At 41.0% G+C, this 14,347-nt stretch overlaps 1 protein-coding gene across 3 annotated transcripts in view; it reads right to left on the minus strand.

Moving 5' to 3' along the window:
* Positions 1–932: 932 nt before the first annotated feature.
* ST14 (ST14 transmembrane serine protease matriptase) overlaps positions 933–14,347 on the minus strand; it is a 327,081-nt gene continuing 313,666 nt past the window's right edge. For all 3 annotated transcript variants that reach the window (XM_078681947.1, XM_078681948.1, XM_078681949.1), the window contains exon 19: positions 933–4,313. In XM_078681947.1, the coding sequence (XP_078538073.1) occupies positions 4,149–4,313 (165 nt within the window). In that variant the 3' untranslated portion in view covers positions 933–4,148. The remainder of the gene's footprint in view (positions 4,314–14,347) is intronic.

Consider the following 14,347-nt stretch of genomic DNA (forward strand, 5'->3'; position numbering starts at 1 on the left):
TTTCATGGATACTGTATATGAGTCTTATGGGTTTTGTCAATTACTAAAAATTATTATTTTTATAAATCTTGGAATACTAGGTTAGTAGTGAGCTCTCGAGATTTATTTGTCACAAACCTTATTTCTATAAGGCCTGTACAAAAAGGTAACTAATCCAATCTATGAAAACATTTTGCTGTCCCCAAACTGGAAATCATTGATTGCCCTCTTTCAATGTTTTGATGTTTATATCTGTTTCCACGTGCTTCCTCTGTGTTTAAACAATGAATGAGGAGGATAAGGGAAATATGGTTTAACAATGGGGTATAACTCTTGACTAGGAGTTAGAAATTCTTAAGGACAAACACATGAGTTAGTTCACCCTTCAAATAGGTTTTCCTAGAGCCTTGGCACTGCATGATTAAAGGCATGCAATTATTTCCCAGAAAGATATTTAAATCATGTTCGGTATTCTTTCTTACATGTTTATTCTTCCAAATTTTTATTTTCATATATTCACTTGTCACGTCCTAGTCTGACCAGTTTATATATGTTATGCACTTTTGAGGCTTTCTTAAATTCAGAAACCTAGTCCACATATTCTCCCATGACCAACTTAACCCACCCGAAAGCATTTAATAATATTTTGTGATAAATGCCAAAATTAGAAGTATTTTAAACAATGCGAACTGCTAAAAATAATTTCTAAATTAGTTACCTGTTTATGGAGGTAATATTTCTAGCAATACCTAAACATTCAGGCCAAAATAATGTTCAGAGCGATATATTCTGGATCATCATCAAAAGCCTACTGTGGCATTATCATTTCTGGGTCCTGGGAATTAATTAGAAGCACACTGTTCCTATCCAGGTATGCCCATATACGTTATCTTAACTTAATAGAATCAACTGCACAAAACATTGACGAAAATAATTAAAACGGGAAGACCTAAAACATTTTACTAAAATATATTTTAAACTGAAACCTCATTTTTACAGGACTAGTAATTTGAAACTAACAATAAAAACAGTCAAGAAACAATTTTTTTATCACATTTACATTAGATACAGAATGCAAAAGCGTTCACAAGAAGAGATTTGTTTACCATTTTCATTTTCCGAGCACCATCTGAGACACACAAGTGATTACCCCAACAACATAGCCGTGCCAATTGTAATAATACTTAACGAGAGAGCTCTGCATCTTATTGCATAAGCATGGCCTCACTGCCTACCTCTAGAAACGTGGTTACAAAATGCCATTGCATATGCCGTTTGACTAAAAATGTATTTAAACTATAAAAAACACTCAAGATAAAAATAGCAAATACATCAAACTGACAAGGCACTATTAGTTTGTGCTCTTGTTTACATATTAAGGCACATTTTGGTAATACCAATCCAGCCTATAAAAAGGATGGAAACATTTTTTCAAGTATTACACATATTTACACAAATCCTCTCCATTGCGAGTTTCCTTCTTCTGCAGGGGAATACAAATTCTGCTTCGTGACACCATCTTTGTAATACAATTGATCCGAATTCACGTTAACAATTTGTGCTTTCAAATATTTGAAATACAAGAAGTCCCACCAATGCTGATAAACAGAAGATGAGAAATTACATGGGTGCCATCTTGCTCTCCCCGACACCCAGTTTTCTTGTGCAACTATAAAGTGACTAATAGTCTTACAGAGCAGCTTGTGACCGATCAATGAACCTGCGAGCAAGGACATTTCTTCAATAGCTCGATCACTGTTAAAAAATAAAAGCCATGTTCCATCCTCTGCTTCCAGATCACCGACTGCCCTACCACAGCCTTACTTCCTCCAAATTTAATTAGGATGGGAGAGACGAGGAAGAAGAGCCAAAAGGACATACCAGCTCACATTTCTTTGCAAACCACAATCCTACCCTACGCCCTTCTCTCACATACTATTTACAGTCTTGTTACCCGCCCCATGTGATATTATAAAGCCATGTCCCAACCACTCATTTGTCATTCCCGTCATTCTGGTTACCCTTTTTTCTATGTGCCTAGTTAAATATTGAATGTTACCTTCTATTATTGAAGCATTTCCTTCAAACAACGTTTGAAACAGTACTTTCATGGCTTACTCACCCTTTAAAAATAAGAAAATCATTAATCACTTTAATAAATGGGACCTTGATAATGGAGATGCAAAATCAGTGCACTAAAATACAACCGTTCCTTACTGACTGTTCTTATCGTTTTAAAACTCTGCATTACACAAAAGTAGTATTCATGGCCCCTGGCATCTTTATAGTCAAATGCAACAACCATGGTACCCACAACCTGCTGATAGACAAAGGCTGATCCCACTTTCAGCATCCAAAACCTGATGATTAAGTTCTTAAAAGGCTGACTCAAGCAATTCCCAGCACAATGGAGGTCACTGTAAGAAAAATCCAGTTGAAATCAGAAATAAATGAAATTAGGACTAACAAACAGTTAAAACAAGACTAGGACTACATTTATAAACATATAATTTCACACAAAAAACTAATCTTGAAGACCACAAAGCTACTGCTTTGGTAATACGATTGTTAATCATAGAAGAGAAAACCTACATACAATGTTGAGTATGCAGCATTGAGTGGGATTATTTTGAATGAGAGGGATAGACCTCCAAACTTGATTTAAAAAGGAGAGCCCTTCAGTTCATATACAGGTATGCATTCTATTTTGTGTTACTGACGACCAGAACATTCATGCCGGTGAAGAGTAACTAGATGGTAAGGCCATAGAAATGATCTCCTGATATAATTGAGGTTGTGCGCTTTTATTTCAGAAAGACGATACTCTACATTTCATTGTTTCTGGAAAAATAAGTGTTTATTAAAGTAGCCCCAGTTACGGATTCACATGTAAACCCCTTTCTAACAACACCCATTCTTCACTGTAAAACAAAATCCACTGGAACAGAACAATTTCTAGAGTTAATGTAGTCTTACATAGTCCACGAGGACCTTAACATGGAAACATATCAATCTCAACAGCATTAAAGTGCTCCTACATCAGCCCAAATTCATACTTACTATATACATTCAGGAGCACTTAAATTTCACAGCATCCTTTCAACAGCAGGCCTGGAGGTGTGAAACTTTCCTGTCAATAGGAATTAACCCTAACCTAAAAGACGAACATTTACTTCCAAGTACATGGAGAGCCACCAACTGACCTCTCTCCGGAACCAACATGCAAATCAGACAGATGTTTTATTTCATCCATACCACCAAATAACAGTTTGGTGCGAATGAGATCGACACATTTTCAAACCAGGCAAATTACAGCTCTCCCATCTGCAATCTAGAGCAGAAAGGCTCTCCTAGCCATAATGTTAAGCCACCAGTCCTCGCAAGTCCGATTATTCGAGCAAGCTGGTCATCAATGCACCTACTCACATTTATTTTGCGCTCACTAGCCTACATTATGTAGAAGGACTGCATATTATAGACTTTGAGCATCAGAAACAGTAACATTCAAAACCACAATAAGTGAATTATAAGCAACATAAATTAGTACGATGGTTTCAGACCATTGGAGTGTAGGAAACCATAAAACCAATCAATTCCATAAATCTAACTCTGGACACAGAGCAATGATCTATCTATATTGAAGTGGGGAGAAAGATTTTTGTCCCTAATGACCCAAGTATACTGAGTCACCTACAAACATTTTTGTAGACCATGTTTGGAACTTGTGCTTTCTTCGCGCAGTGTAGCCCTCTTTCCAGCATTAACATGAATATCAATTCTTTGCTTTGATGTTCACAGAATACTTCTAGTCTTGTTATACGGAAACATTTCAAATCCTATTAGAGTTCCCACATCAGTCTTCATTTCTGGCTCCAGACTATTTTGTGGAACAGAGAAAGAATTCAATGCTGCTCGGAGGAGACAATATCAAATCAGATGATCGTAGTAGTTGGGGGAAAGGTGGGAGCTCGATGCTCAAGAATGAAACCAAAGCAGCAGAGTCCACTGTACTGGCATCAAGGTAATGGTGCAAAATCCACTTGTCTCCATTCCAAATGACAGTCACATTTAAAAATAAAAATATATAAAAAATATTTTGTTAAGACTTGGCAAATACAATATACCAAGCCACAGAGTAAGAAAGTCATATCCATCAAAAATCTACACGGCTACAGTCCGGTCTGCTGTTTGATCCAGTCTCGAAGCATAGTGACCCGGGTGTAAACACCAGGCTTGTCCCTCCGGGCACAGCCATCGCCCCAGCTGACTATGCCTGCCAGGTAAACTCTGCTGCTGTTTACTTCCACGCTTGAAAGAGGTCCACCAGAATCTCCCTGAAATACACAGGTAAAAAAGGGTAAAAACAACAACAACATGAAATGAGAAACCTATTGACACATCATGCAATACTGCCAGTATGTGATAGTAAATTTACAAAACAACTGTCTTGCCTCCAACACAGGATGCACGGTAGGCTTGAGTGACAAGCTGTGTAGAAGGTAAATTGCAGATTTTGAAATCAGGAAGACATGTTACCTTGTGATATCAACTGCTGCTTGATTGCATTGAATCTATTTAAACAGAGTCTGTAGTGGCAGTATACATGTACCCTTTTGTTACTGTGCTCTTAGTCACAAATTAACCCTACAAGCTTTGGTGTGCATCAGTCTCATGTATGCCAAATATTATGGTTATCTATTTAACATAAAATAATCTGCTTGTTTTTGTTAATTATTATTTTTTGTGGTTTGATCTGTTTTAGTTTTTTTTAAGTCATAACATATGTATTACAAGCTTACATGTTTCTTACCAAAGCATACATTGCATTTAAGGGGAAAACGGATTAATCAAGGTGGTAGACGCGACTCCTTAACAGACAATAACATTGAAAAACTCATGTCCATACAGCATTAGATCTAACAACATTGCAAGATGGCGGTTTGACAGTAACCGCGGTGCACACACAGGATCAGTGCTCCCGATGGCCCATGTTTGAGAATACCGACCAACGCAGATGACATGGTGCTTATAATTTAAAGCAATCGGAGAGGAAATCGAGAGCAAAGTAATGCTGGATGAGGATTTCCAGAAACCGCTGAAACCGGGTCTTAACCAAATTACTACCCTGTATACGGTGATCGGTTGGGCCGCTCTAGGTATATGCTGAGGCTGCTTTCAAGCGTACAAATCGAAGCGGATACCTGTGCCTACCTTGTAAATCCCATCTTAAATTCCATCGAGAACGGTTGCAGCACCAATATGGCCCCGAAGGTTTCTGCGGCTTCTGCGTCTGCTGCGGCGCGAGCAAGGGCTGCTAGATTGGTTCAGCGCGAGATCGCTGAACGATCTGGCCAGAGCGGAGGCGGCAATTCGGAGAGGGTTGTGGAGAAGGCTGCCTCGGATGCTGCGGGTGCTGGGTCACCGAGGCAGGGAGCTGCAGCCCGGAAAACAAATGTGACAGGCCCATCGGTAGCCAACCTGCTGCACAGGGCCCCGGGATCGCTTCCGGAGTGTGAGAAGAAGCGTCAGACCACAACCACCAGTGAACAGAGGGCCGCAGAGATGATCGTCGCCGTAGACTGATTAACGCTGAATGATGGTCCAGGACAAGGGAAGATGAAATCGGCGAAAACAATGCCGCGGAGGCCCCCAAAAGCCATGATGAAGCGCCAGCAACTCCTCAGGAAGTAAGCATTGGGGCAGGCTCCGGTAGGTGACCATCTCCTTCTCCAACGATTGTTGAAATTGACACGGACAATGGCACCGGCATAATTGATGAGGGGAATATGACTAGCCTAGCGTGTAACACTATCCAGGAGCAGACTTCACAAAAGCCGGCCCCAGATTTTCGAACACCTCACCCTGTGGCGGTAAAACTCAGTTCAGAATTAAACACTATTAGCTCTACTAACACCAAAATGACTGATTTGAACAAAGTTAATATTGGTAATACTGAGGTGAATACAGATGTTGAAAAAGACCCTAGCGACTTCTTCTCTTTTTCTGATGAAGCAGAGGTAAAGGCAGAATGGTCGGATGATTCTACGTCATTTCTGACAGATCAAAACGTTAGCGTTCGTGGAGACAAAGCTGAAGCTTCCACTTTAAAACCTAAAACAGCTCTGAAACGCAAAAAGAAACATTACGGGGGGACGGGCCTAGCTTGAGACTATACCCCGACCGACCAACTCACTCGCCCCTCTTGTTTTACAAATCTGACACAACAATCAGATCACCCGTAGGCCCACCTGCCACAACTCTTGACACGGTGCTCCAAGCTATTGCATCCCACTGGGAGGAAACATCACAGGACTGGCGCAAAGCACAGGCAGCCCTACGTAAAGTACAATGGGTGGTGCGAAAGCTAACAAAAACCTGCAGTACTTTTGGGGATCGACTGACTGAGTTGGAGTCTAGGATGCTCTCTAATGAATCAGAACTCGCTACGAATCGAGAGCGGGTTGAATCTCACGAATATGAGCTGGCAGACGTTAGATGGAAACTCGAGAAGTTTGAAAAAAGCCAGCGCAGAAACAACCTGCACATTTTGGGGGGTTCCCGAGGCTGCAGAGGGGAAAGATACGCGCTCATTTGTGATTAACCTCCTTCGTGACTCTTTGCCAGAACTATCGAGCTGGAACTGGGATGCAGAGGTCCAGCGCACACATCGTATGCCATTAACTCTGAAATTACAGACGAAACCCGGGGCCTACCCCCGAGCTATCTTGGGTTTTTTTGGGTAATTTTCTGCTTCGGCAGGCAATCTTTGAGAAGGCCAGACCCAAGGCCAAGCACACTAGCAAAGGGATCTCTTATTTTGTACGTCCCGATTTTTGCCACTCTACCGTTGAAAGAAGCTTGAGGCTGCGCCAGTTAAGCCGTTTCAAGAAAAAAAAAGTACAGGCTTATCTAAACAATTCTGCACAGCTTAAGGTGATCTACGAGGGTCTAACAAAAAAATTTCTTTCCGAAATCAAAGCTAAAGAGTACCTGGATGCGATAAAATAAGCTAGCCGTGCTCAAATATATACATTTTGATGGGTATTAGAGTATTTGAATGAAGTGAAATGAATAACACCCAATAGTATGGTTTATTTCCTGCATTTTTGTGTCTTCACAGGGGATTAGACTTTATTCATGTATTAATATATATGATTTGATATGTATAGATCGGTATCTCTATATATATATATACAAGTGAAAAACTTGTTTTTATAGATCGGGCACTGATAATGTGTTGCATGCTCATCACAACCTCACCGAGTCTGTTTGCCTCGCTTTGGGTGGGGAGGGGGGGTGGGGGAGTGGTGGAGGGGAGGCAGGGGTGAAAGCATTTAAAAACAAAAAAAAAACAACTTCAGTTTGAAAATGGAAATAACTAGTGATATAACTAATTTTACATTTCCATTAAAAAAATACATCAAAGTATCATGTATAACATGCAAAAAAATAAAAGTAGCTAGAATGCTAGGAGTACAAGAGCTCAAGGAATTAATCAACACATTATTATGGGGAGATTAACGATTTGCACATGGAATGTGGCTGGGCTTCATGATAGGAATAAACGTGCCCGTCTGAGTGAAATAATCAAACATAACTCTGCTGATATAATATGTCTTCAAGAGACTCACCTGCCCTGGGATAAGAAGGATCTATTAAAAATTAGGGGTTATAATCTACCAGAATGTACCACTCAAACGACAAATATCCACGGCGTAGCTATTTTAGCTAACCACTTTATAGGTCAAGCCACACGTAAGGCAGCAGATACTCAAGGCAGGTGGGTTATTATCGAATTGGCTCTGGGCATAACTATTTGCTCAGTTTACGGATCAAATCATGATGACCCTTCCATTTTTGAAAATCTGTAACTTGAACTTGCTTCCTGGTCAGGATCACTTGTATTCTGTGGCGATTTTAATATCTCACTTGGGTCTGCATTTAGCAAACAGAGACAACAAAGATATTCAGGCCGCAAACCGAGAGTATTTAACACTATCAGCCTGCTTAGGGATAGCTTTGACCTTGTGGACATTTGGGATGTTAAAAATCAGCCCGATCCGGGATTCACATACTTTTCACATCCCCATAATAAGTATGTCAGAATTGACTACATTTTTTTAACAAGGGACCTATCTAACCAAGCTAAAGTTCTTAAATATCCCAAAGTAATCTCCGACCACAATGCCCTAATTCTCACAATCAACCTAGCTAAATTTAGCAGACAATGTTTGAATTGGACATTCGATAGGAACCTCCTGGCTAATAGTGATTATATTAAATACATAACTACCTGGGCTCAAGGATTCTTTGACACAAATCACTTCAGTGCCCCTAGGGGTGTGGTTTGGGACGGTTTTAAAGCTGTCCTTAGGGGGAGACAATTGGCTATGTAGCTAGAATCAAAAAACAACATGATAGCGAGAACAACCTAAGGATGCTTGAATTAGCCAGAATAGAAGAAGAACATATCGCATTAATAGCTCGAGGGGACGATGGGAAAAACACAATGCGCAGAATGCTATTATTAAAAACAGACTTAAACAGCGGGTTGACCCAGAAAGCTGCAGAAACCTATAGAGTACACCAAAGAAATGTTTATGAGAATGGGGAGAGGGTTGGTAAACAGCTTGCCCTGCATACTCGGCAGAAAATCTCCTACAATGTGATTAAATCTATTAAGTTAGGTAGCCACGTACATACACAAACAGAGGATATAGTTGAAGTGCTTCAACATTTTTACCAAAAGCTCTACCAAAAGGATAGCTTAGCTGATATGGATGAAACTAGAAATTTTCTAAGGGAATTTACAACTGATATAGGAGGGAGAAGGGCTATAGACGCTATAACTAGAGAAGACCTTGAGAAAGAAATCACTATTATAGAACTACAAATCGCTCTTTCCGGTTTAGCCTCAGGGAAAGCAGCAGGCCCGATAAAATTCCTCTAGAGCTATATAAAATTTTGGGGGGGTTTATAGTGCCTCTCCTACTTGATCTATTTCTGGGTATACAATGGAGTGGCATTCCGCCTGATTCATGGAAAGAAACAAATATAATTATCTTTCCTAAAATGGGCAAACCCACTGATCTTCCATCATCATACCGCCCAATCTCACTAATAAATTCGGACTCCAAGCTATATGCTAAAATTTTTGCCCATCGGCTCGGGAGGGTTGTTGAACATCTGGTCTCCCCCTGGCAGCATAGCTTCATCCCCGGAAAGGGTACCAAGGACCACACTCTCAGAGCTATTTCACTATTTGACATCATGTCCGGGACGGGGGGCCAGATGTCGATGATCCTCTTAGACGCCGAGAAGGCCTTCGACCGTGTGTCGTGGGAGTTCTTGTGGGCGGTCTTGGAGTATAACAACTTTGGGCCTAATTTTGTAAGGTCAATAAGAGCAATGTACCAAGATCCAAAAGCCAAGCTCCAAGTAATAGGTCTCGAAATCCGGCGCAATTTAAATTTCAAGAGGAACAAGGCAAGGTTGCCCCTGCTCCCAGACAGTGTTCGCTCTATATAATAACCCCCTGATTTTGAAACTTCTAGAAAGCCAAGCAATTAAACCTGTGGTGGTTGGCCTATATGAAATAAAAATATTAGTGTACGCTGACGAAGTTGCAGTATTAACACCCAACCCGGCTGAAGCAATTATAGAAATAGAGGCTATTACACCGACATATGGCCACTACTCTGGATATTCTCTCAATAAAGACAAAATGATTATACTGTGTACCGATAACACTGATTTTATTGACTCCAGAAAAGCAAAACAAGCTGTATTTCTAGGGGTATGTATAAGTCCAGATGTCCAAACCATTTCTAACCTTAACTACGAACTACTAATGAACACCATAAGAAAATATCTAACACGAGTCAATAGCTTACATTTGTCAATTATCAGCAGGGGGAACTTCCTAAAAATGAACATACTTCCTACGGTATTATATTTATTTCGTGCTATCCCCTTGATTATTGAGGATAGTATTATCAAGTCCCTTGAATCTCAGATGTCCAAGTTTGTTTGGCAAGACGGTAAAGTTAGGAGATCCCTGAAATACCTATTGCTCCCACAACACAGAGGCGGCCTAGCAATTCCCAACATGTTGCTCTACTTCTGGGCTGCCTTTCTTCAACAAATGGCACCACTTTTTAACACCATTCCTTCCACTGAGAATACAGGGGGCATAGAAATACCCTCTATCTATGAACTATCATTTGGGATAAAAGTCAATGGCCTCTTGCTGAGACAATAAGAGCCAAGCTATTTAAAAAAAGTAAAAAACGGTTTTTAGCGCTTGGAAAGTTTGGTCAAAAATCTCTAAGTACATGTTAATTCCTAGGTTTAATAGATACACTCCTTTGTGTTATTCCTCACTGCTGCCTATGCAGGCCAACGATGACTTCGCTAAAAAATGGGAAGGCATGGGGATTATTACAGCATGGGACTTTCTGGGGGATGATATGCGAGCCAGTTTTTCTAATTTACAGGGAAATTTCAACATATGTAATGGTGATTATTTCAAATTCATTCAAGTTAATACAATTTTAAGGTTGAAATCATCTAGCATTAAATTGGAAAGGGTCCCACTATTAGAGATTAGTTGTAGAAGTACTACCAGAATTGGTACAATAAAAGGGGTGTTTCTTGAAAAACTACAAGATGACCTGGAGCACACTGAAGTATTGTGGGCGGTAAGCTGGATAACCCAAATGTCGATATTGACATGAGCTTATTATTAACATCACGCCTGCTTTTATCATCTAGCCTTAAAGCCCAGTTATATAAAACTATATATAATCTGTACTACACTCCGGCAAAGCTGCACGCATGGGGTATAAGGATAAATGATGAATGTCCAAGATGTGGTATAGGTCCAGCTACCCTAATACACATGTTTTATGAATGTGATAAATTAACACTATTTAAGACAATGATATCAGAAATCTGGGAGGAGGTGTTTGGGCATAAAGTGGCGGAATCTCCCGCCCTATATATGCTAGGTTATGACAGTACTCTGGATTTAAGTTTGGAGGAGGAATCTTCTCTTTTTATTGGTACAGCAGTGTATAGAATAATACTCGCGGCTCGCTGGAAGGACTTAGATCCACCTAGTTTACAAATGTGGCTAACTCGTTTTCTGGATGTGTATAATCAGGAAAAAGCCATTTATGCTACCAGGGGAAGGCAATCTAGAATGCGGGGCAGTAAGATTTGGTCCCCTATAGCAGCCTGGAGCACAGCTTTAAGAACAATATAAGACCTCTTTAATATATAATATTATTAAGCATTTTTACTTTGCATTACTTTACTGCTGGAAGATTTTAAATATAAATGAGATGTATAGCATATTCCAGCTATTTTGTATAAATCATGAAACTTTCCTTGTCTTCTAAATATCGGTTTTTGATGTAATATTTCCTTATTTTCTTGTTTTTCTTTTCTTATGGATCTTTGTATTAACTGAAGTTGTTTAGTAAAAAAAACAAAAAAAAGATCTAACAACAAGAGGAGCCCACGCATAGAGTATGATATGTACTGATAGCATACCTGTTCACATACATGCATGAGCTTCCCACCTGTATGTGTAAGCACTTGAAGCAAACTACGCTATTACCTCCTTACGGCTGTGGTATTTTGTCAAGGTGAGTGATCAGAAGCTGTGTATTTAAATCCTAAACTTGTAACAACAACCTGTGAGGGGGAATGGGGTGGGCTAAAGTAAAGAGGGGTGACGCATGTCCATAATTACCATCGCACTGCAATAGGTTAAATTGGTAAGTCTAATAACATGGTCCAGAAGTGAAATCTAGGGAAAATAGTATGTGTTACACACTCCAGCCCTCAGTATATGTTGACTACAAAGCCTGGAGGTAGGTCAGATCAGTCAACATTAGAGTTATCGGTAAAGTCCTCCGGTGCCATCTCCAGTTGGAGTGTTGTTAGAATTACATTCCAAGCAGTAGCAATAGGGTATTTGCACAATCATAGAGTATCTCCTATCACCTTTGGCTTTAGCCCGATTTATCATGGATTGAGACCAGGCTTTCAGTGTCAGTGGGTCTTCAGCTTTCCAGCAGCGAGTGATCAGCATCTTGGACACCACCAGTTCCAAGTATAAAAATCTGGAGGTGACTTTATACTTCCGGCCCCTGGCAAATATCCCTGCGATACATGCTTCCCACATATTTGGGAGCGTCCTGTTGGTGCTTGTGGACAGGAGCTGTTTCACCCCTGCCCAGTAACTGTGTAGATTGGGGCATGACCTTAACCTATGTTAAAGTCCAGCATCTAACAGTTTAGAACGGGGACAACATGCATCTGTTCTATTAAAATTCATAGGAACTGTTTGGAGCTTTCTTATTGCTACACTTTGTTTAAGACAACCTGCTCCGCTGCAATTGCAGGCGTTGTAGCACACAGGGGGGGCACTCGGTCCCTCCTGTGGGAACCCCATGATGAAGCATGTCACCATTAGGGTGAGTGAGGGTTCTTTTAAGAAATAGTCTTTTCTTTTCTCAGTCTATTTGACCTTATTGTTATTCCCATACATTTTCCAAGGTTGGTTTCCAGTAAGTAGGGATTGTGTCACTTAAAAAAAAAAATGTTGGCCTTTTTTTTTTAATAGGTACTCTTTTGTTGTTTCATTAGATTGGGGCATGACCTTAACCTATGTTAAAGTCCAGCATCTAACAGTTTAGAACGGGGACAACATGTATCTGTTCTATTAAAATTCATAGGAACTGTTTGGAGCTTTCCAGCATCATGGACAATTCTTTAGGTGTGCATTGACGGGTCAAGTCCTTTTCCCATCGATTCCACAGAGGTCCCAGATCTGTCAGTGTGTTCACAATTCTTGTTTTTGCTTACTAATGAAAATATGGAGCACATTAAATTAATCATCATCTGGCTGGCACAATGTGCTGTTTCCACTATTCTAAGGTGTAATTCTATAATTAGATGATTCCATGAGCAGGGGAATGATTAGGTTTCTAAATATCCGGCAAAGTGGTCGAGTCGATAGCGGTGTCGAGTGTTGGAGTTTTGTTGCACGGTAGGAGTCTTTTGATGGTAGCGCAGTGAGGTAAAGTGTAAGCTGTGCCTTCTCCCCCCCCACCACCGGAGTGGAAAGACTTCATGGTCGCAGCAGTTTTGTCAGCTGAGACTGTGGATCACGTGGTCAGGGTTGTTCTCTGGTTGTTATGGGAAATTGATTTGCGAGAGTGACTGGGTCTGGTTGGAGGTCGAATTTTCTGAATACGGATTAGGCTAAAAAAGAATTGAAAGAGTTTCCTGCAGAGGTCTTGTGAGGGGATAATGTTGCTGGAGGTGTGGTGTAATATTTGAAGACAGCTAAGATTTCCTTGGTTATGCAATCTGCGGGAGCTGTGGGGTTGATATTTCAGATCTGCTTGTGGTAGCGCCAGAGGGCAGATTTCAGGATGTTTTTGTCTGAGGTGTCTTGGCTCATTTTACACTTATTCTCACGTTTTCCGTAGTAAAGATTTGTAAGCCTGAGTTCCTCAGAGTACCAGCTAGCATGTGGACGGGTTCTCGCCAAAGTGTTTCACCGGAGTACATCCAGGGTGTAAGCATAAGCGATGACCCAGCTATTGACATTTATGATGGCTTTTGGCAGGTTGTTGGTGTACTTTGGCGGGTGCATGGTGAGGGTGGAAGCCTAATTCTCTTCTATGATGTTTTCCGGCTACAGCAGGCAGGTCTAGTGGCAGTGGAGGTCCTTGGGGGTGTGGAACAGGAATGCTGAAACTGAGGATGGCATGATCTGTCCTTGTTCATTGGTGATGGCTTGTCAACTGATGTTGGTGATGGAGGTGAAAATCCTTTTCAATAGATGTCAGGGAGCGTGAGTGGGTCCCGTAATGTGCAGAGTTAGTCAGAGGTTTCCAAGGTGGGCCGTAGCGTTTGGATCACTGGGGTCATCCAGGTGGAAGTCTGTGTCTCCGAGGAGAATGAAGTTGCTGGGATGAATGAAAAGGTGTGCAGCGCAGTCCATTATGTCACTAATGCAGGTCCTGATGGTCTGTACATGTGGGTTCCATGCACAGAAAAGTTGGCTGTGATGCGTGACTTGAATGCAAGGTGTTCCATGAAGCTGGTGGAGGTGTCTGTGGAGGTAGTACATCAGCTACGGTCTTTGAATAAGATGGTAACTCTGTTTTCAAGCTCGTGTGGATGGTCTTTTAGCCAGTGGGCGTGACTGTAGCAAGTCTGGTGCAGAGACAGAGTTCAGTCATCTATCCATAGGCAAGAGCATGTCTGAGGCATGGATGTGCAGGAGGTCCCATATCTCTATGATGTGTTTGGTGAGTGAGCGTGTGTTGAAGAGCGTGTGTTGAAG

The sequence above is a fragment of the Lissotriton helveticus genome, chromosome 3_1 (genome assembly GCF_964261635.1).
Source record: "Lissotriton helveticus chromosome 3_1, aLisHel1.1, whole genome shotgun sequence".
Lineage (NCBI taxonomy): Eukaryota > Metazoa > Chordata > Amphibia > Caudata > Salamandridae > Lissotriton > Lissotriton helveticus.